Raw genomic sequence first — 24815 nt, 5'->3', positions numbered from 1 at the left:
GAAATGAAATTGTTTATCGTCGCTTTATCAAATTAACCACTCTATTGCACCCTTAATTGTTTATTAAAGGTCTTAAGATGGAATCACATAATGAACCTGTTACCCGTTTTAAGCCTTTTTTCCAATTAGGAAGCGCACTGACTCATGTCCTCTGCACAACGGCATTCCTATGAAAGTGGAGATTTGAAAAAGTTTTTTTTTCCCTTTCCCTTTTTTTATTGTCTAAGGAGCACAAGGACTGCTTCTGGCCCGCTTTCCTTTCCTAATAGGATGGCCACAGCACCCCCTAATGTTTTTGAAGGATAAAACAGTCATCCAGAATACAGATACCATGAAACTAGAGTTGAATATATTCCAAAATGGTCACAGTCATCACAGCGATGAATTGTATACTACATATAAATGTAATACTACAACGCATATTGGACCTCAGCCCTTCCCTGTGAAATGCGGACATAATGTCTGAGACATTGTCATATTAACATCCTCAATCCCTTGAAAATGTGTTTGCTGAGAAAAAAACAAAAACAAAATATTCTCATTGGGATATCATTCGGTGCAAAAGCCAGCAGAGCCAAGCATTTTGAAAGGAACGCTGCATAAGCTTGCATTAGGTAAGCTTCCCACAAGGCGCCCCTGATAATATAACGACTCCACCATCTGCAGTCTAATTAAAAAGGCAATCACAGAGCTGGGTTCATGCTAAATAAGAGATGAAATAACTCATCAAGGTGCTTATGTCTTTAACAACCCTGCTGCTCATTAAGACCCTGCCTGCTCAAAGAATCAGCATTACAGTGTGCTGTTCGACAGCGGGCTCTTTCTGGATACAGGAAGCAAACAAAAACACTTCAGGACTCTTCACCAGCCAGGTAATGCGTGTCGGGAAAAAAAAGGAAGAGAAAAATACTCTCAGAGCAAAAAAGAAACATAGAAGCTGTGCTTCTGGAGAAGGTTGCAATGGAGTATCCACTACAGAGTATTCTCCAGGAGAAAACAGTGCTCTACAGAATGTAGCAAAATGTAAACCATGTCTCGGCATGATCTTATAGGAAAACCATCAATGACAGGGTGGTGTGATATGAGAGGAAGCTGATTACCCTTGAACAGCAGGTTATATTTCAATAATATGGAGTGTGTGTAAAAGCTTTTTCTTAGATTATATTACAAAACTCTGACATTGGAGACTCAAAAAAAATGTTTATACATTTATATGGCACATCCTTCCTGTCAAGGAGTCTGTATGTAGTGTCACTGAAGAAGCTTATGATCGCATCACTGTTAAAATATGGCTAAACCGTATGTTCAGACCTACGTATAAACTGTTTATAGTGAATGAGTCTGAATCTGAATCAGCCTTCAGCATTGATGTATGCAAAAATTATATTGTGAATAGTTCCAAGGTTTATAGAGCTAGCTAGATTTCTGGGAAGTAAGTAATGAGATAGTTATCAGGAATGTTTAAAGCTAACATCAGCTTGCCAGCTACTATCAAGCTAACTAACAAATTCAGAGACATAAAAAGAAGAATCTATACTAAAAAAATAATCTATACATTATAGAGTTGGCTAGCTTCCTGGGTTTCCATGTATAACATAAATACTACAAAGCAAACAAGCATGTTAGTCATTAAGAATGTTTAAGCTAACATACTAGTTACCAAGCTAACTAACAAACAAATAATTAAAAAGGTTTATTATATATATATATATATATATATATATATATATATATATATATATATATATATATATATATATATATATATTCTACAGTTTATATAAAATATACTGCTAGCTAGCTTTCTGGTTTAAATTAACTACTATACAGCAAACAAATGTGCTAATTATAAAGAAATTCTCAAGCTACTAGCCAGCGAGCTACCAATCTAGCTGAATATATTAGCAAGGAAAAGAAGTTATCGTTTAAACTGTTTATTTTGGAAAAATTTAGCTCTTGTTTAACGCAATTAATAAAGCAGAAAATAAAGCTAGTTAAGGTGAAGGTCATGCTAATCCCAAGCTAGCTACCAATCTTAATTAAAAAACAGTTAAAGATGTATATATTATGGAGCTTGATAGATTTCTATGAATATTTTCAGTTTAGTGTCATTAATACATAACAAACATACACTTTTTTGCTATAAAGGTGATAAGACAAGAACTTATTCATTTTATAGTAAATCCAAATGAACTGACTTCAATCAAGCAAGCAAAGAACACCTGAAGGTTTGTCAGTAGCTAGGTGATGAGTGCCATTTTTGAAGACTAATCGTCAACCTTTTGTCAGTTTGAACGGATGATTTATTGCCTGCCTCCGAAGTAGAGCTTTCTCAGACTAATTTTGAATACAAGCACAGGGATAATCCTTTTTTTAATCCAAATGTCTGTACCCACATGGTCTTTTTTGGGGGGTTTTGCTCTCTTCTGCGAACACAATTCTGCTCCACCGAACCCATCACCTCTAACTCTTTAAGCCATTTCCTGCTAATTCACTCCTGTCCTTTTGTTTTCAGGTCTGTTTTGCCATCCTATTTATTCAGCTTGTAATTACAGGTCCACATTTCAAATGATGTCCATAAAAGAGAGCCCCTACATCTTCGCTGGCTAAAAGCCCAACAGGGTAGACCTTCATGCTAAGCTGCCCTTAATGACTTTTTAATGGGCCTTTTATGCTTTCGGTTTTAACGATGTACTTACAACAGCTCTAATCATTTTATTGGAAATGATGAATGATTGAGAAAAGCCTAACATTAATTTAATTTACCGCTCAGTCTTCCTGCGTTAAGAGCCCAAGAAAGCATTGTGGAGAGCGAACGAGGGGAAGAGGGTGCAGAAAGACGGTATGCATGCTACGCTTAGAGAGCAGCAGGGGTAATTTATGATAGCAGCAGTGTTGTTTTCCCTTATCTCTAATTAGACCCTTTTTGTTGAGCTTACTGATTTCAGCTTTGAAGCAACAAGGCCTGGTTAACAAGACAAGCAGGCAGTGGGAACACACAGCCTTCCAGGCTTTCACATCATTCATCATTCACTGGGAAAAAGGGAAAAAAATCTTTAGGGACCAACACATGGCTGAGTTCTAACAGTTTCTGAATGTCCAAATACTTACCAGCCAAGACGCTTAATTATAGACTGTTGATTTATGAGAGAGAAGTGATTTCCTGAATGAACATGCAAACAGGCAGCTACCAGCAATAGCTTGAGTGACAGCGCAAATGAAGTAATATTAAATAGAGGATTAGCTACAGCTACAGAAGTCTTCACAGGAACTGTTCTCTTTTTGTGTTTAAACAGAATTCATTAAAGAGCACGAATTTGTGCCTCAATATTTCCATTTCATACCAATCAAAAACAAAAAAGAAAAACATTCTTTATGTAAATTTTTATCCGATGAACCAATCATGTTGTATCATTGCAATGCAGAAAAGATCTTACAGGTACAGGTCAGGCGTAAGTAAGTGCAGATTAAAAACGTACCTTTTTAGCAAAGCCTACACATAACACACATCACATATCATAACCTTGTGATCCAGAACATTTGATCAAATGCACATTATCAACTTGTGCTGTTAATATCATGAACAGCAGCTACGCTAATTCCTCTTCACTGCTTCTCTTTCTCTACCCGTCCCTAGGCATCCTGAGGTCGCTCCAGCCCCAGTCATGTAGATCATGGACCTTTAAAGAAGTAGATGCCGACCCCGCAAACATTCCAAACCATCTAGAGACGTACCAGCGCCATTTGGATCCCACTTCATGTGGAGTTTGGACACTGGACCTCCTTAAGTGTTTAAAGGCTCTGGCATTGAGAAGATGGTGTTGGATCTGTGATGATCACAAATGTTAAGCTATTTTATGAGTTGCTCAGTAGCTCCTAGTTTTATAACCATAAATGACTGTAAAAGACTGTAGAAAGAACATTACTCATAATCTTACACTCCAGTGCTCATGTTAGTTCTCACTTTCCAGTGTTCTGTATTGTTTAAAGATTAATATTCAGACTCTTGATGTCACCCAAATGAGGATGGGTTCCGCTTTTGAGTCTGGTTCCTCTCAAGATTTCTTCCTCATAACTTCTAAAGGAGATTTTCCTTGCCACAGTCGCCATGGCTGCTCATCAGGGATAAATGCAGACCTTTCACCTTAACTCTTAAAATTCTGTGAAGCTGCTTTGAGACAATGTCTGTTGTGAAAAGCGCTATAGAAATAAACTTGACTTGACTTGACTTAGGTAATGTAAACATCAAATATCAGAACCTTTGTGGCTTTCACAATGGCACGGTTGTTACGGTGTTGCTGGGCTACTGGAAATACTGTGTGAGACTGGAAATGGCATACTGTGGCATGAATTTGTGTCCTTTTATGATTTATGGAACACAAAAAGAACAGTTGTAGGGAAGTGGTAGCTCAGTGGCTTACACTGGACATCCGATTGGAAGGTTGTGAGTTCAAATCCCAGCACCACCAAGCTGCCATTGCTGAGCCCTTGAGCATGGCCCTTAACACTCAACTGCTCATAATATAATTATATAATTGTAAGTTGCTCTAAATAATTTTCAAATGCAATAAATGTAAATGACTAGTTGTTGAATAAATGAGAATATTTTTTATTCTTTCTTCACAGAATAGTGTGAAAAACAAAAACATCTAGTGAGTGCCAATTCTACAGGCCTACACTTTCACACATTACAGCCTTTTTGTTCGAATGTCATACTTCTGCTTTCTGTCTTGCACATTACAAATGCCTTTATACTCAAAACTTTATTATTTTTACATATAGTAGGATGTATACTTGCACCTTACACATTCAAAAGTTTATGTTCATATATATATATATATATATATATATATATATATATATATATATATATATATATATACACACACACACTGCTGTTACCTCATACATATCTGTTCTATTTTGCACTGACTGCCTATTCAACTTTCTATAATGCACTGACAATAAAAACATTTGATAAGAAAGAAGAGAAACGGTATTTCAATTCCACTGTATGTCTGCACATATGGTGGCATTATCAAATTAAATCCTTGAACTTTGATGACCAGGGAAGGGTTCAATGTGACTGAAAAAGTACAGGTACCTCGTATCACCTTTAAAACCGTGGTAATCAGAAAAGCGGCAACTTCAAGCTTTAAGACATCATTGTGTCATATTGTCTTAAACATTGCAGTGGTCAAAGCGTACCTACAGATGATGTGGCATAATAAGACAAGACAGTAACACTTTGAATGAACAATTATTGAACTATAAGGCCAAAATGAAAGAGTAAACAGATAAAAAAAAAAAGCTCTGTGGGATCAATAAACGTGTCTGAGGCATCGTGCAGCTCTACCACGCCAGGGATTTAAACCAGCGTGTAATGTAAGCCAAGTGGAAATCATATACACCAAAATGTGATCTGAAGATTCACCACAGCAGGAGGCAAGGCCAAACACTCAGCAACAAGCCAGCACTGTGACGAAAATGAGACCAATAACTGCCAGCAGATCACTGGCCGAATCCCAACTGTAGCCGATGAGCATTGGGGAAAGACCATGTAGGTAAGGTGTTTTGTGGTGAGGCTCCAACTTCCAGCACGGTATAGCAGCTGTGACTTACAACATTATTTAAATTTCTGAGATTCAGTTTGTTTGGAATATAAGGACATCCTTGTATGTTAATAAAACTTGTTAACAGCATGCATTTCCCAGCCCACTGTAACAACACACTACATTTAAATATATTACGCTCATTACAGCACTCACTATGGGTGTAAATGATTGCAGTTGATCCGTGATCCGTACAGATTACGACTCACGGTTCGGCACGCACGTGATTAACTGCTCATTTTTCTAAATTAATTCTCATTCTTTTTTTAACAATTGCAGAATGAAAGGCAATTTTTTTTCCTGCCAATACCGCTTTTTTTTTTGTTTTGCAAAAGTAATTTAGTAACTACACAGACCAGTCACGTGTTCACGTGAACGGAACATGTTGGTCAGTCAACAAGCTAGTGGAGGAAGCAGGACTCAAAACACCTTCCGCATCATTCAAATCGCATGTATAGGAGCATTTCCTTGCTGTAAACTTTAAAAGTTATATTTGTTTCCTCCCTTTTGTGATGTGAACCGTGAGTTTTGCGCTCAGTTGAACCACTAATGCTCACTCAGTAATGTGTAAATCAACACATTAAATCAGATGATCTTGTGCTTGAAATATCTTTTTCCACCAGTTATAACATTTACTTACCCTTGATATTCTCACCACAATCTCCTCTATAAAAAAATCTGAATTTTCTTTAAAAAAAAAAAACAAAAAAAAAATCATAGAAAGAAGAATACAATTTCTCTGGAACTCCTGGATAGGAAACATCTCTTTGCGACCACTTTTAAATGTGCACTAGGAAGTTTGAAATGTTCACCATAAATCTGCCAAATGTGGTGAACTAGCATCTATGCTAACACAAAGACAGACCCACATAGCAGTTTTTCTTTGGCCCAGCTCTGGCCCACACAACCAGCTTTTGCTTGGCCCACATACCGCAATGAATTACGGTCCTAGTGTGGACCAGGTCTGGATTCCAGACAAGTAACTGGCCCAAGTCTCAGCCAAGTTAAATACCCATAACTGGTCCTGAATTGGGCCAGGTCAAAATATGACATTGGAACCAAAATTCAACCATAAGTAAACCATATCAACAGCAGAAAGCCCAAAACTTCACCTCACCTGAGCATAATCCATAGTTTAACTAAACCTGGTAGCCAAAATATGGGCCATAAAAGGGCCATGACAGAGCCATAGCTCACCCACCTGTATGACCATATCAAAGCAGTGATGGACAGCAATGAAGTAAAGTGTTTGACGAGTTTGATTAATATTATTCTGTTAATAGATCCGTGTGCTGTGAGTAACATTAGAGACTTTTCACATAAACTGAGTTGATTAAGCGAAGAGTCTTGTGACAAAAATAATAATAAGAATAAGAATATTATAGTACCGTATTTTTCGGACTATAAGCGGCTACTTTTTTCCCACGTTTTGAACCCCGTGGCTTAAACAACGAAGCGGCTAATTTATGAATATTTCCTGGGTTTTTCCCGGTTTCACAAACTTCAAGCCAAAAAAACTGAACCCCATAACATTAGATCAATAAAATTTCCGAACGGAAACGAAAAAACGCACCTCACCTGTGTTCTGAGCTGCCGGCATCGGGAGAAAAAACGTTTTTTTTAAACGCACGACGATGCTAAAAGATAAACTCTCGAGAGAAATAGTTGTGAAAGGAAGGAGGAAGACAGTGAACAATGACTTTCTTGGTAAGCTACTGTTTAGATACAAGCCGTTGTAGCTCGTTGAGTCTGGGTGAAGGGAGAGCTCGCTAACTCCAGTTGCAACAGAAATCATATAAGCACAGACAGGTTTCCAAAACTCGTGCTTTTTTATTTTTCTTGGCAAAAACGTTACAGGTTAGTGAAAGAAACTTAGAAATGAGCATCAGAAAATAATAAGGACATACTCCTTAGTCTTGCACACACGCAGTAATACCGGGAAAAATGCAGTGCCAGGTTATTCCCAAAATACCGCTATGCTCCTAAAGGAAGCACAACATATTTTACCCGTTACACCGTGTGTAACGTGTCTTTCGTAGGTGCGGCTTATTTATGTTAAAAAAATAAAAATATTTGTAAAATTCAGTGGGTGCGGCTTATATAAGGGTGTGCTTTATAGTCCGGAAATTACGGTACTTTGGATACTTAAGTACATTTGAAGGCAAATACTTTTGTATGTTTACTCAAGTGAAAGTTTAAAGGGACACTTTTGCTGAGTTTATCTCTACCTTTTGTTCTTCAATGGTCTCTGCACTTTTGTTTACCACAGCACTAAAGCCATTCCAATGACTCGATTTGGTTAAGAGTTTTGCAAGTTACAAAAGCTCAGTGACACCCAGAGCATGGACTCGCCTGGGAAATGACCTTTATATCCAGGTAGTACTTACATTATCAGCGATAGATTTGAAAGATTGGATGCATTTTTACGCTAATTAAAGCACACAACTCGTTTAATTTAAAGTTTGGAGGATTGACAAGGCTGCATTCACCTGTGTGCAGTTCCTCTACCCCCCTATTCATCCCACCCCTGCCCCTGAGTGGTAAGTAATAATTCAAGAGGGGAGAGAAAGAAAAGTGAGAGGCCTATTCATTAAAGACCGATGTCACATCTAATGCATTTTGCACTTCAGACCTTGGCGGGAAGTCCATTACGTTCCTCCTACCAGGATATTGCATGCTGGGTAGGACAGAAATTCATTATTCTACAACATGACTACATTAGCTTCATAGCAACCACCTGCACTGTCTTCCTCTCCAAGAACAGCAGGAAAGCTCCTTCCCTTTCTCATCACTCTAATTTAAGCTCTTAACTCCACCACCCTTCAATTTTTACTATTATTTTTAGGGGGTTGTTCATGCTTTCCTCAAGTGTATTCCTCCACTCCTTTTTTTCTCCTTTCTCTCCTCTCTTTCATGTCGGGTTTCAGTGACTGGACAAAAAGGCATATGATTGAAAAAACACTTGACATTTATCACAAATGCCACGGCTCTTAATTAGGAGTCTGAGAGCTCTTTAGAAATCTAATCATCACACAAGCAGACCACTGAGATGATTGGTTTACTTCCCGCTAGCCTAAAAACCCAGAGCAGCTCGAACATCCAGGATCTTTAACCACTATGAATGGTTATGTAAGCTGTGTATACACAAATGACGCTCACCTCAATACAGTATGTACAGTATCCAAATTAGTAACGCTATTCAAAATGATGCATAGTTGCATGCACATTATTCTTGTTTTGTGCTTGAGAAGTTTTAAAAAAAGTCAATCTGGACTGAAGTTCAGCAATGAATATTTCATGACTTAACCTTTGCGATTCAAAGCACTCCTGGCTGGACTAGAACAAAAAAAATAAAACAATTAAAGGACAACGTGTTCCTCTAAAGCAAAGAAGCATCACTTGTAAAGAATGAAAGAAATCACCTTAAAGGGGAATTGATTTCAAGCGGATTATGTATAGTGCTACAAAGTGGAAAAGGTTAAAGGCTTCAACGCCTATCTGTTCACTTTATCAACACTACACAATCCACAAACATGTCTTGCTGTTTTCTATTACTGCTGTTTAGCCACACAAGGACAATTAGCATGTGGCTTTCATCTGCTGTGGGGTTTTATTGGAAATAGACAGGAACTAATGGAACAGCAGGAGTTCACTGGCAGAATTTGTATGAAGAGCCTGACACCTACTGGTAGAAAAAGGAAACGCTGTTTTATACTCTGAATTTCTACTCTTGAATTTAAAATTAATTTTATAATATATAATATAATTTATAATTTATATTAGTATAAATAAACTAAGGCATACTGTAATTTGTTTTTAAGAGTCACCAGTTTGTATGAAAAATATAATTTTTTTAGGTAAACTTAAAGTGTTAACAATGAACTAAATTACCTTAAGTAATATAGTCTTCAAAAAACAAAATTGCTAATAATTTTTTTAAATATTTTTAAAAAATATTATATATTTATATTTGAACCTCCTGTGTGGGCGGGACATAACAACGCTGTGATCTTATTGGCTAGTAAGATTTGGACCCGACACCTCTCGGAAGTAAAGACTTCCTGGAGACTTTAGACTTTGGAAATGTTCTTCTCCGTTCCTAAATCCATTAGTTCCATATATCGGTTTATCATAAAGGTTGGTTTCGGTTCTCCAAAATTCATGATGTTACAGCTTCTGTTTATTAACCTTTCGTTCATTAGGGGTGTAACGGTACACATATACATACCGAAATTTTCGGTACAGGCTTTCGGTTCGGTACACACGTATACTGAATGTAATAATTTTTACGTACAAACATTATCTTACAAAAGTGAGTGCACCCCTTACATTTTGGCAACCATTTAGTATATCTTGTCAAGGGACAATACTATAGAATTGAAACGTTTTAATTTTTTTAACATTTATAAATCTATTTTAGATTAATCAATGTGCAGCTTGTATAGCAGTTCAGATTTACTTTCCTCTGAAAAGAACTCTACACACAGCCATTATTGTCTAAATAGCTGGCAACAAAAGTAAATGCTTTTGGGATGTACTTCTACCTCAAAGGAATAGGAATGGAAAAATGTAGCTATTTTTTAAGCATTAATTGCTAAGCTTTCACAGATTTTGATGATTAAAAAGAATACTGATTAACCTCACTGGCATTAAAAGCACTTGGTATCAGATCAGAAAAAAAAGGCATCATCCATCCACCAGGTGCCAGCAATGAGTTCCCTGTGGTACACAGTCGCCACCTTTCTACAGGAAAACAGAAAATACTGCACTGATGAACCCCATTACTGTATATAAATTCCTTACCTCTATTTACATATAAATTACAGGATTAGTGCCGTTTCTGTATTCATTCCAACAGGTTATAATGCGTCCTAGTGTCATGTGGTGTGTATACAATTTTATCTAAAAAACTGCACATTATAAAAAGTCATTTTAATTAAAGACATTTTAATTTTTAAAACATTAAACCTAGGAATCAACTTTTAATATAACAATGCTGAAGTATGGCTCTGTTGTTAAAGTCACAGAACCTGCTGAAAGAGAAAGAATCCATCCTATAATACAGTAAGAAGTGGGCCATTTTAGCCTCATTGGTTGAGCTGAAGATGTTGAGGTTTTGGTTGGGATTGACGAGGATGGACAAGATTAGAAATGAGTTTATTAGAGGGACCGCACATGTAGGACGTTTTGGAGACAAGGTGAGGGAGGTGAGATTGAGATGGTTTGGACATGTGCAGAGGAGGGACATGGGGTATATCAGTAGGAGAATGCTGAGGATGGAGGCATCAGGAAGGGGTAAAAGAGGAAGATCAGGGAGGAGGTTCATGGATGTGGTGAGGGAAGACATGCAGGTAGTTGGTGTGAAAGAGGCAGATGTAGAAGACAGGGTGGTATGGAGACGGATGATCCGCTGTGGCGCCCCCTAATGGGAGCAGCCAAAAAAAGAAGAAGAAGGTTCAGAGATTTGGTTGTAATACATATTTGTTCAGGGTGCTACAAATATTTCTTGTCTGCAATTTTTTTTTTGTGTAGCTGCTACATGTGTGTGCAGATGTTGTGTCCTGTTTTGTGTCCTGTGCAATGCTGAAAAAAGAAAATATTAACAAAAAAATAGAAAATGGTCATTGATTGAATTTTGTTTAATAGATGTGTATTTGCACGAGTCATTGACAGTCATTAGCCTCAGCTGTGTTTAACAGCCGACGCGTCGTGTCTTTCGGCTACTTTACATTTTTCACAGTTTCTGAAATAAACTTCACATTTTAAAATCAGACGCGTTGTGCATTGCGCTGCGCCTGCCTGAACCGCTGAATGGTTCACGCAAGGGTTCCAGGCTTGCAAACCAACCAATCAATACAGCATAGCAGTAAACATAAAACATTCAGCAGTTGGAAGAAAAGGTACCCCGAAATACTCGTATATTATATTATATATATCTCAAGTGTTTAAGTATTAAGTGACGGACTGCAAGTTTGTTTAGTCTCTGCCTTGCACTTTTTACAATTATTATTCAACTTATTAAACATACACAACAATGGCAGGGGTATTAAAAGAAATCCATAGTGCTAGCGTTAGCCGCTAACCAGGAAGTGGATTATCATTGTATGTCCAGTTTCTAGAATTTCTTTTAAAAGAAGAAAATCCTGACGATTCTGCACATCGAGGAAGTGAATGAATGAATCATAGAAGGAATAAAGACCTCTGTTAAAGTATTTGGAAAATATTAAAGGTAAAACACACACACACACACACGTCACACATTTGTATTACCCAAATGGGGTCTAACAAATTAATTTTGGCATTTATTTAATCAATTTGGTTTGTGCCAATGTATTTATTGTGCATTAATTTTATTTTGATAAAATATTATTTTCTATATTAGCAGGCATTTTATTTAAAATATAAACTGATGTCCACAAATTTTAGTAATTATATATATATGTGTGTGTGTGTGTGTGTGTGTGTGTGTGTGTGTGTGTGTATATATATATATATATATATATATATATATATATATATATATATATATATATATATATATATATATATATATATATATAATTGCACCCAAGGTTTCAGCTTGAAGCCTCTGAAATGATTTTGACCTAAAGCGTGTACTTTGCTTCCTGGGAAATTTCCTTACATGCAAGTGAAGAGCAGCGAGCAGCAGCTGAATGCACAGATTTGCATCAAATTGCTTTGACAAATGTGCTTTTTGGTTTTTCGGCGTCCACCTAAGCCGTCTAATCTCTAAATAAAGCAAGATGTCCAAACATCAGCATTAAAAGAATTCCATAGATGCAATATTACAATACAGATGACACCATTAAAGATTTAAAGATGTAAAAAATCCTGTAAAAAGGTATCCGAAATGAAATAATATTCCAGCAATCCAAGTGTACTGCCTCATCAAGGCGGATCCTCAGCATGAAATGCATCACAGATCGCCTCTATCAGAGAACACACCTCTGAAATTCCTACCATTCTAAGAAAGGTTTAGTAATAAAAGAAAAATCAAATGTACAGTATTTTTCTGTTAACTCAAATACTGTATCATTGCAACGATCACACAAAATATGTCGCGTGTCCGACGTTTGCTGCTGTGGTTTTGTACCAGAGCTAAGAGGATACAAGTTTTCAGTAAATATTGTACTTGAACCACATACAGTTTTTAAATAATGCCAAAACAGCATGCAGTGTGTCATTTATAAACATGAACAAAACCTCACTGTATTGTAGCTGCTGAAGCATGATTTTCTGTCCACATGGGTTTCTTCTGGGTTGGTTGGTTTCCTCCCACCTCCAAAAAACATCAACTACTCTAAGTTGCCTGTATGTATAAAGGTGTCTGTGAATGTGTGTAAATTCTTGCTTTAGGTTCAGTATTCCTGGGATAAGTTCTGGATCCACTATAACCCTGTCCGGGATAAAGAGATTACTAAGGATAAATGCTGGTTAGTGATGGCTCACCACTTCCTTTCCTTTTTTTTGTGCCTAGCTACTACTTTAGGATCCAAAAGAAGTCTAGTTTAAATGCATGTCCTGCTCAGCTGATGATGAAGACTCTAGGGCCTTCCTCTCTCATTGGCGGCAGGCTGTCCACATTCTCAATAAGTATGTGCTTGTCCTCCCTTTTTCCAGGGCTGTCCAGTGCCTGAGGCTGATTGCACAGATTGCTCCTCAACTCATCCAAAGTCACACGCAGATCTTTGAAGAGATGAAGCATGCTCACACCGAGCACGATGACCAGGAAGCCTCCGATGGTGCCCACCACATCCACGGCTGACATGGAGCCCCACTCTTTGAACAGGATGATTGAGGTGGTGAGCACCACGGTGGTGAAGAAGACGTAGTAGATCGGGTAGACGAGCAGCGTGTTGAAGGTGTCCAGAGACTTGTTAAGGTAGTTGATCTGGATGATGACGGAACCCACTAAGGTCAGCAGGAGGATCCAGGTAAGAGGATGACGCAGGACCGACGGCTCGTCGAAGACGGTACGGAGGAAGATGCCCAGCCCCTTCACTGAAGACACGGTAAAGGCTCCCAGCAGCGAGCAGATGCTTATGTAGATTAATATGTTGGTATGACCGATACGAGGTGAGAAGTAGAAGATCATCACCAAACAGGCAATCAAGAGGATGCTGGCAAACACAAGGAAGCCTTGAGGAGACAAAAGATGGGAATTATGGCTTTTTTTCTAACCCTATGACCAGCATGTGCAATTATTTGAATAGACAATAATGAAAACAGGTAATGGATCTACAATGCCATCATTATAACCAGGTTATATTTGTTCAATATGATTCTTATTCCACTATTTACCATTAATAACAAAAGAGCTAAAAAAATGTGTCTAATTGTACATCCCTACAAAATGTTGATCTATTAAAAGTTTTTACATAATTGTTTTAACTACTTTTATTCATTCAATTACATTTTGTAGACGCAAATTCACTCCCTTTCCTTTAATTATGATTAATAAAATATGTTCATGTTTTTGGGGTTGGGGGGTGTTGAGGGCTTCTTTAGAAAAATAATTAAAGTTTTTGTAGTTAAAACCATGGCATGAATTTGTATTTTACTTGTTGAAAAACATTTTTATTAATAATATCTAATGCATTTTTTTTTTTTTTACTTTATACCACTGTTAAGTAAAATTCTAAAGCATTATATATACTATATGAAGTATATACTTTTTCTACTCTGAGTAAACAGAAAGTGTGTTTATTCCATCTAATTTCAGGATTCTGTTTGCACGTTTCCCAGCTCAGATATGAGCCCTGTCCGAGCCTGAACAGGAAGCATAAATATTTACAGTTTCAACAGAGAATGGTGCTTTTTGGACACCTTTAACAATGATCATTCTCTGCCAAAAAGACTCTTTACAGATATGCTGATATAGATACAGTGTTGAATTTCAGAAAATCAGAGGCTGATCTGAAAGCCTTAGACTGCACTAAAATGTATGACATTTATGGCATTATGGACAATTTAACTTACAATTATACAGTTGAGCTGATGAGGGTTGGGGCCATGCTCAAGGACCCAGCATCTGAATTCATGACATGATTATAAGAGCATAACCATAGACGTTTTAATCACTGATCTGATTACTACAACCTTCATCCTATAAAAAGCACTGCATCTGCCCATGTGCTTGTTACTTTTTACAATCTAGCATTAGTTCACAGAAAAGAAAATATAATCTCTATTGTTATACCTCAGCAGTGTTAAAGTCAAGATTCTGATTGATCAAAAGGTTTGATTGATAATGCAAGTCTAACAATTAATTGAGTTTAATTAAATAAAAGTGCTGTTATTTCGATATGGTGATCTTTATTTATAAACTATACACATCTTCAGTGTGAGGATTTTTAACGATCAAAGGTAAAAGCTGTTCCTTTGAAGGCATCCAAGGATGGTAGTCGTTACACTTTGTGGTATCAGTAATCTATAGTGGTCTTTAGGTGAAAGTGACCTAATGGCTGTTTTTATAGTGATAACTGGAGTAAACTTCGATGTAGCTATAAAGCTATAAAGAGATAACAAATAATCTTTCAATGTAATTGTTTAAATGCAATGAAACACATTTTCTCCTTGAGGTGAAGTGGAAATCAGTGTATAAAATGTTGGACTTCTGATCAGAAGGTCATGGTTTCAAAACCCACCACCAGCAAGCTGTCACTGCTCGGGCCCTTAACCCTTAACTGTATACTGAGGTAACTGTAATTAGTTCTGGATAAAGGGCGTCTGCCAAATGCAATAAATGTAAATCTATGAAGCTGTTTAATGAAAAGAATCCACTTCGAGATGGTAATCACTGCGCTTCATGTCGTCGATTATTTATTTTATTCCTAATTATTATTTGTGTGTTTAGTGTACTGTTGTTTTTTTTCCACTTCCACATTAGTGGGTCACTTCATCATTGTTCGTGTGTCAGCTTGCTTCTTCTTTATATTGTGTTTTATTGTCTGTCAAATTCTCACTTTAGATAAATACACACATGCCTGATGCCAGTCAGGGTTTCAGTTACATTGCAAACGATTGCTTATAAAGTTGAAGATACGCGTCCTTTTTTCGAAACAATAAAGGTCAATGAAAAATAAATTAATAAATAAATAAAACAGAAAGGGAATTTATAATACATGATACTTCATTATGCTGAATAATAATAATATAATAATAATAATAATAATCCTGTGAAAGAGAACAGTAACAAAGTGTCATTTGAAGTGAATTAGAAACACCTACCTGGGTCCAACAATTTATTGGTCATCTCGCTCAGAGTCGTTACAGCTTCCTCTTCTGGTGCATGGATGACCATTATGGTGCTTCCCAAAAGGCTTAGCATGCAGCCGAGCTTCCCTAGCAGGTTCATCGTTTCCCCGAACAGGTGAGAAGACAACACAGCGCTGAAAAGAGAAGGAAAGACAGCGAAATGTAAATATAATGTAATAAAGAGGTCATTATTACGGAAAACTCTGCTTATCTTATACACTTATCAGTTTATTTGGCACCTTCTGAAATATTGAAAAAGAAATCTTTGGATGTGTAACACAGCCACGGTGTCACTGCTGTTATTTGATATTGAGCTGTGAGGATAAATATCAAGTTTTGTCTAAAGGGCATTTCACCTGAAAAGAACACTCAGAGCTCCGAGTGGGGTGACTACAGTGGCTGGAGCAAACATGTAGGCTGCAAAGTTGGCTGCTTCACCTCCTCCCACTGTAAACACACACACACACACACACACACCAAAACAAATATAGAATATTAGATCCTGTATGGTTATACTGGTTGGGTATAGAGTTATGATAAAACAAACGTACTAGTCAACAGTCCACCCCACCACAGCCAGTCCTTCAGGTAGCCATGTCCTCCTTCACCTACAGAAGATAATGATATTAGATTTTTGGCATAAGTGAGATCATCTTTTGGACTGTTCATCAGTGCGTCATCTATTCTTCAGAATAAATTCTGCTCCATATGCAAATGTATTCATTAAGCTACTTTCTTACAAAAACTTCACCACTCATTTATGTATTCATTTATCAATCAATGACATCATAGTGTTTCTCAACATAACCCAACCTAAACCTACAATAAGAGCTTTATTGTGCGCTAACACTGGAGACTCCTTCCATAAATGTTAAGTCGAAGCGGTTCTTATAGAAAGCTTCACTATCCTAACAGCTACCCATTGTTTAAAATGAAGCTGTTTATGATTAGATTTTCGAATACACAATGTGACCAATCAGATTTGAGACCTGAACAGCTCTGTGGTCGAACTCTCTCTAATCAAATTTAGCCGGATAGCAATGTATTCGAAACCTACAACTAAGAAGATTTCTAGAAAATAAATAAACAAATCAATGATAACACCAAACAAAGTTTACTGTGCTTAATTTGTGCTTCACTGGGAACATTGTTTTGCTTAGAATGTCCTCAGCATAGGTGAAAAAAGACGTAGTAGTAGTATTTGTAGTTTGCAGTCAGAAACAGACCAATGTACTGCACTGACCTGCCCTGGTTTGGCCATTTGCAGCCAAACGCAGCAAAGCCTTCTTTTTCAGGATCACGCTTCCTCCGATGAGAAAAGCCGAGAGTACGGCTAAACTCAGGCCAATCCAAAAGTCGCATTTGCTCCATTTGTCTGAAGAAAGCTGCGACACAGCACCGGTGGAGTTGTACTCGCTGCTCAAAGTCCAGTTGCTGGCTTTCTCCGAGTCAATCGTGCACCCAGAGCTGAACGATGGACAAACCAGCTTGATTGCAGTCCCTACATGTTCAAAAAGATATGCTTGGTTATTGCTTACATTTGAACACAGTCAACTCTAACATTACTGGTTAACATGATTGGACCCGTGATTTTAGCCTTCCCTGGAGAGTATAACAGCACTCAACATCCTGGTACTATTAGCTTCCGAGTTAACATAGCATGATTTCATGTATTTTCCCCAACCTTTACAGATGCCATTTATTAAAAATACAACTTTAAGAGTAAGTTTGCTTCCTGTATTTGAGAGAGAATTTATTATGATAAGTTCCTTATTACAAGAAGTTCCTTCAGAATGGAAATTAATCATTATTAATAAATTGCTTGTGATATACAGTGTTTTTTTTGTTGTTGCATATACTCTTGTTGGGGAGAATGAAAACACAGTGGTAACACAACTCTTTGCAAAAGTTTGTACTTCCCTACGAATGCTGTGGCTTCTTTATTGGTAAAACTCGTGTAACAGGTTTAAGGGGACTGACTGAAACCGTGAACACAAATTTGTTTTTCGAGGGTTGGAGCAAAAAAAAAAAAAAAAAAAACAACCGAAACTGTGCATATGTTTAAAGATAAGATTGTTCCAGTGTTTATTGCGGTATATTGCGGTTAGGAATGTTCAACACAATAGGTTTGATGATCAAATATACAAATATGTAAACATATGGCCTTGAGCTAACATATAAATAGGACGTGACAGAAATATAACTGTGTAAATAATCTTTTTATATACTTATTTCATAAGAAAAGGGGTAATGGATTTTGAGAAGAAACTTGAACAAACATATATTTTATATTTTATATATTTTAATATAATATTTACTGCTTGCTATATACTGGATAGTGTTAGGACTTCGGACACACTGCTCTTGCAAAGTGTGTATTTATTCTGTAAACATTGGTCCCACCCCAATCACACACACACACACACACACACACACACACACACACACACACACACACACACAAAACTTCTCTTACTATAACTGTGTGGACCACTGACTTAATGATTCATGCTGCTAATTAACGAAATCAATAAAAACAAATAATAAAATTCTTTACATGAATCTCAGCACAAAAACTAAATTCAAACATCTTTTAAAGCAGACAAAAGCTGACATTAAATATGTTAAATATAGGGTTACAATATTTCACAGTATTCCACTAACTAACTAACCAACTAACCAATTAACATTTGTGCTTTTACTGACATATATGGTGAACAATGGGACATAAATATAACTGAGTAAATAATGTTTTTCTACATTTATTCAAAAATATATATATTTTGATATGAAACATGAACAAACATGTATATGTTTATTATACTATGTACTGCTTGCTAAATACTGGCTATGGTATTAGGAGTGTAAGGTTTCTGGTCATGCAAAGTGTATATTTATTCTGTCAGCAGAATAAATACCCCATCCTCCCCCCTCCCCCATGGCGTTGTGATGATACTGTGCATGTCTGGTCCAAGTGATCTTCTGAGTTCCTTGCCAGTTTTCGAACTGCAGCAGTGATAAACCACTGAACACATTAATTTCACGTGATCCTTGTTATGGTGGAACAGTGTGTGAGAGGGTGTGAATGGTCCATCCAGAGTCCCAAATGTTGACACCAATAAACAAAAAAGGTGCATGCAATTTAATGCTGGGTAAAGTATATTTTTTGTAATCTAATTCATATTAAATTTGAATTCATCACTTGTTGGTTGTAGATAAAAGTAGATAACCGCGAGTTGCTCCAGTCTTCTGTCTTCAATACTGCGATCTGCAAATCCGTCAGGTTTTATGAGGGGTCGTTTGGTTTTTCAGAAATCTAAACACTAATTTCTGCTAGCAATATAGATCCTGGTCTGAGAGCGCATGCAACCACATTATCCTAGTTTTAAGTGTGATATTTCTAATCGCAGAAATAAATAAAACGCAATATCCAGTGCTTGAGTCAAAGTCTTATGAGGGTCCCCAGTTGTTGTGTAATTCATGTATTTTTTTACTAAAATAATCTTGGGGACCCCCCTAAATCTATTTCTACTTGTCATTGGTTGTCCCTAATGCCTAATGGGGGTCCCGGATCCCCTCAATTCGAAAACTGGCAGTATCACTGTGTAATCGAACCGGAAACGTCCAAGGACCCAAGACGTCACCACTTTACCTTTACCACCCACAACACTTCCCTACAACCAAATGCAAACATTGTACTTCAAAAAAAATAAAAAAATAAATTTAATATATTTCGTAAAGTAGCACCAAGTAACTTAATAACTAACCAAATACCCAAATAACCAACCAATCAAGCTTATACATAGCTGACTAAATAATACTAACAATTAACTAACCAACTAATTTTTTTCCCCATTTCGAGCGCGCGCAGCCGTGATAAGCGCGTGCGTGCGTGCGTGTGCGCGCACTCACACGCGCGAGTAAACATCAACACCGAAAGCCGCACATTCACTCTGTCACACACACACACAAACACACACACACTCTCTTACTCACTTACACACACACTGGCCATTTCCGGTTTGCTTTACACTGATAAAATGCAGTGAAAATAAATAAATATATTTAAATTCATTATAAATAAATTCACTTACCATTCGAGTCGGAAGTGAGTCGGATCACCAGCATGATGTCCTGCTTCCCTCCCCGGTGTTCTAGAGTAATAAACCCGAGTTCATCCGCAAGTTCATCCGCTCACCGGTGCTTCCACTAACATCCCCCGTCAATAAATGCTCACTTCAGTCTGGTCGTGTTGCTGTTTGTATCGTGTTTAAAGTCGGCAGGGCGACATTATATCCACACTGATGAGTCAGTGTCGGGCGCAACAAGTGCGTGTGTGTGTGTGTGTGTGTGTGTGAGAGGTGAGGCTACGGGCACCGCCCGAGCTCACCTAACAGGATGAACCTTCCCTCCGTGAGGCAGAAACCACACAACACCGTCAACCCCCTCTAATATAACAAGTGAATTCAAAAACAAAACATTTCATTGGTTTAACTTTTAAGTTCCTCAAAAAAATCACATTTTCACGTGTATAATAGTTTAGTAAACACCCAATACTGTCCAAACTAACACCTGCATATGCATATTAGCATGCATGATGTTACAGGAAACTGTTCTGTAACCAGAGTGTCGGGTTGGGACAGAGGCCCTGGCTGTATTCGACATGTCTGGAGGCAATGAATAGATGGCATTATTGCTATTTCCTTGCCTTTCGTAGTGCTTATAACTATTTAAACTCAAGAGGAGAGAAGAATGTGACACGCCTGGGTGCGGCGCTGAGCCTATGCATAAGTCATGGCGTCATGCTCCGTTAACCCAAAGCCTGACGCCACGGAAATTCAGTGTGAGGATGAATCAGGCACTGAACAAGTCAGTTTCAGACTATAAAAAGCCTTTTCAATGTAGGTTATTTGTAGGTAATGAGCAGATCTGGACGTATCATGGATATAGTGTATTTTCCCACTTTTGGGGTCTCAGGTTTGGGGATGGTGGTGTGGAGGGCCATCTCTAATCCCAGAGATCTGTCATATCTGGGATAACTTCTGGCTCTCCCTTTTAGTTGTGCTTCCATACCTGGTCTTACCAGGGTCTCTAATGCACCCTGATCATAAATTTATGTCAAAATGAGGATAAGTAATTATTATTACTCTTTTCCTGTTGCCCTTCTACTCTGTATTTCTCCTTCTCTCTCTCTCTCTCTCTCTCTCTCTCTCTCTCTCTCTCTCGCTCTCTCTCTCTCTCTTGCTCTCTCTCTCTCTCTCTCTCTCTTGCTCTGTCCTGTCCTTTTTCTTCTTCTCGTATCCACCTGATCCTGATTCGGTGCCACCCAGATGAGGACGGTGTTCCTTTTTTTTGTGTCTGGTTCCTCCCAAGGTTTCGTCCTACATATCAGGGAGTTTTTTCTGTTTTGCCACTGTCGATACTGGCGTGCTCATTAGGAATAAATGTATAGGGAATAAACTTAAACATATAATAAAAAAATTTAAAACCTGTTCAGCTGTGTAAATCTGCTTTGGGACAATGTCTATTGTTAAAAGTGCTATACAAATAAAACGGAATTGTATTGAATTGAAACTGCACACCTTTCCCACTAAGACATGAAAAGGTACCCTTTAATTTGCGGATTATAGTTTTATTTTCTGATGTGTACGAGAATTTTTTTTTTCCTGTAACACAAACTGTTTCCTTAACGTGTGCCTCAACACATACATTGTAAAACAACAACAACAACAACAGGCAATTTTATTTATTATACATAAACTTGTAACTGCTTTATCTTGAACAGGGTTCTTGGTGGATCCAGAACTTCTTGGATTCAGAATATTGGGCACAGGGAGGAAGGATCCAATGCAAATAGGGAACCAATCCATTCACACACACACACACACACACACACACACACACACACACACACACACACACACACACACACACTTTTTTGGTAAATGAGGGTTTGTTTACCCTGATACACACAAAGGGGCAATCTAACATGGCCAATTTTTCTACCTGCATGTTTTTGGACAGCTAGAGGAAAAGTGAGAACCAGGAGGAAACCCAGTGGGGTGGAAATGCTACTCACCGGGTGTGTCCAAAGCTTTAGTATCGGATCAGCCATATTTTGACATTAAATAATAAGAAACTGAAGATAAATATTGTTAGCAGTTCAGTAATGACAGAAATCCTTAATGTCTTAACCATTGCATTGTGTTAGAAAGCTGCCCACATATTTTGACCCATGACTTAATTTAAAGAACGTCGATTATCATCCGATATTGTTTTTCACCTCAAAGCGGACTTATTATGCAATGATAACCACTGTAAACACTGGTATGTATAGTAGTATATACCGTTCGTTTTCACTTGTTTAAATTCACTTCTTATATACAGTATGTTATAATGAAGAAAATGGCTAATAGATTAATATGAGAACATTCCTCCAAAATAAATTGCTTGTTTTTGTTTTTCTTAATATTATTAACCATAGTAACATCTGTTGTGTTACGGGGAAACAAAATTGACCGGCACAGTTTTATGCCAGGAAAGAGGTAAAAAGTCATAGTTTTTCAACTTACTTAATTTTGCTCAGAATTAATGTAACAACAGCATTTTTTTTCTCTTTCTCAAATTGAACATTCAACAAAGACAACATCATTTATGTCTGTTTGTGCATGTGTGTTAAAAACAAAATTTTTGACTTGAATACTGAACATTGACAAGGTTATGTGTCTGTTCATATGCACAAATCACGAGATTGTTTCAGTGTGCTCCTTACATATATATTTTTTTCACATGTGTGGCAAGTGCTCCACTCATTTGTCCCAGACATCCATAGTGAGAGCAAGCTTGTCTGCTTTTCGATTGTTAAAGCGAATAACTCTTACACATGAAAGGTCTGAAATTACATGGTAGCTTGAAAAATACTCCGGGGTGACTCACCATCCCATAAACCATATTCCCGTAAGCATCCAGGTGTGTTTTGTCAATCTCCAAAAAAAAGTAAATAGTGTTTTTTATATATCATAACTTGAAAACCTGTCAAATTTGACCCTAACTGATTTAAGGGTTAAATAATAAACAATCTACTAGCAAGAAAACTACATGCTTATACTTCAATTGTTAACAAAGAATTCACAACCACAGTTAAAGTGCACCTTGAGTGACGTGGTCACAGTAACAATTTTAATTGATACCTTCTAACTTACAACTACACCCAGTTTGAAGACATACTATGAAGACACTGTGGATGACAATGACCTCAAGGATGCCATTATGACAATAAACTAGGTCAAACAGTACAGAAGGACACCTACTGACAAGCCATAACTGTTATAAAATTATTAGAAGAAGCACTTTTTAGATAAATGGGATCACAGGTTAGGACGTATTGGTGATGGGACCAGCTTCGGTTATTCTAGAGGGGTAAATCTCAGGTTGGTCTAGGTGCTAATTGGATATTCGCTATTTGACCAAACATATGTGGCCATGAGCATCATGACCATATTTGCTTGTTGAACATCTCATCCCAAAGTTTAACAGACTTCAACAGGCTTCACTTTTCTGAAAAGGCTTTCCACTAGAGTTTGGAATGTGGCTGTGATCATTTTTGCCTGTTTAACCATAAGAGCTTTAGTATAGCGATTCAGTGTTCAGTGGCGTTGAGCTCAAGATCTTGCACTCCATTATTGGCATTCTCTTTGTAAATAAAGCATTTTGTTTATACTGTACATAGGAATCATTTTGGGCCCCTTACTTCCAGTGAAGAGAACTTGTACATTTACTGTGTACAAATATTATCTAGACAACTGTTTGGGGACACATGTCATTGTCAGGTGTTCACATACTTTTAACATTGTAGATACTGGGGAATATCCTCAACTAAGTCACCATTAATGTTTTAAAGGTGCCTGTAATTATTAGGTGTCCTGAAGCCACAGTGGTATACTGGCTGCACCAAAGTCCCAAAGTTCAGACAGTACAAACAGTATTTTATCAATCCAAAACAAAGGACAAAAACCTGGACAAAAAGAAATGATCAACGCCAAATTAAATCAACAAAAGAAGGCCCATGTGCCTTTTCTTGGATTATGTCTTTTGGCAGTTAGAACAAGTATATGTGGTGCACCATCCAGCCAATGTTTCCACTCTTCCAGCAACGGTATGATTGCCAGGAGCTTGTGATTCCTGCTTTGTAATTTCTTGTAGTAACAGACACTTTTGTAAAAAAAATAAGCACAAGAAAAAGATTTTGATGGATCACTTTAGCACTGTGTTAGGACAGCTCCTTCCACCATTACATCCCATTCTTTTTACTCCATAATGGAATGGAAATGTCTGGATGTTTTGGGGGCGCTTTTTACTTGTCAAATGTACTTTACAGCACAGTGATATTTTTCATATCCTAGTGATTTGAGGAACCAGGGTTTAGAGCAAACGACAGCATGGGAAGGAGGCAGCTTGGCAATACTGGGGCTTGAACCCCCAACCTAATGAGCAGTCATTAGAGCCTTCACCTCTGAACCACCACTGCCCTATACCCAGTTAACAAGGAAGAAAGAAAAGAAAGGTACTTTACACTTGTCACAGAGATGTTACAGAGATGTTGCAGCAATTTTGAGGCACAGAGGGTTAAGGGCCTTGCTCAAGAGGGGCAGCTTGGCGATACCAAGATGAACCCCCGACCTTCTCATTACTAACCCAGAGTTTTAATCACTGAGCTACCACCTTCTCTCAGCAGGGTTACTGAGGTAAATATTTCTTTAAGTTTGTAGCTACATGTGTCTATGTGTGATTCTTGCAGATACTGTATACCGCATACTGTGTAAGAGTATCTGATTGTCACAGAAGGCATTACTCACAAAAGGCTGAAATGTCTGACTACTGTTTAATAAGCTGTTTGACATGACCAGGTTTTTATAGTACCCCCTA

At 37.6% G+C, this 24815-nt stretch overlaps 1 protein-coding gene across 1 annotated transcript; it reads right to left on the bottom strand.

The window, feature by feature from the left end:
* Positions 1-12155: 12155 nt before the first annotated feature.
* nipal4 (NIPA like domain containing 4) lies at positions 12156-20270 on the bottom strand. The gene is made up of 6 exons (XM_046867081.1): positions 19985-20270; positions 17134-17391; positions 16442-16498; positions 16247-16337; positions 15864-16024; positions 12156-13772 (listed from the first exon to the last, which is right to left on the bottom strand). The coding sequence occupies exons 1-6, from the start codon at positions 20016-20018 to the stop codon at positions 13159-13161; spliced, it is 1215 nt and encodes a 404-aa protein (XP_046723037.1). The 5' UTR covers positions 20019-20270; the 3' UTR covers positions 12156-13158.
* Positions 20271-24815: the final 4545 nt, after the last annotated feature.

Source organism: Silurus meridionalis, chromosome 15 (assembly GCF_014805685.1).
Source record: "Silurus meridionalis isolate SWU-2019-XX chromosome 15, ASM1480568v1, whole genome shotgun sequence".
NCBI lineage: Eukaryota > Metazoa > Chordata > Actinopteri > Siluriformes > Siluridae > Silurus > Silurus meridionalis.
This window is presented reverse-complemented; position numbering and strand designations above follow the sequence as displayed.

What these genes read in the sequence shown, in the direction of transcription:
- nipal4 (XM_046867081.1), bottom strand. Translation starts at nt 20,018, where the DNA reads ATGCTGGTGATCCGACTCACTTCCGACTCGAATG. An exon ending in ACTCACTTCCGACTCGAATG is followed by an intron (nt 17,392 to 19,984) that starts GTAAGTGAATTT and finishes TTGAACATGTAG; the next exon opens with GGACTGCAATCAAGCTGGTT. An exon ending in GCTCTGAGTGTTCTTTTCAG is followed by an intron (nt 16,025 to 16,246) that starts GTGAAATGCCCT and finishes TTCTCTTTTCAG; the next exon opens with CGCTGTGTTGTCTTCTCACC.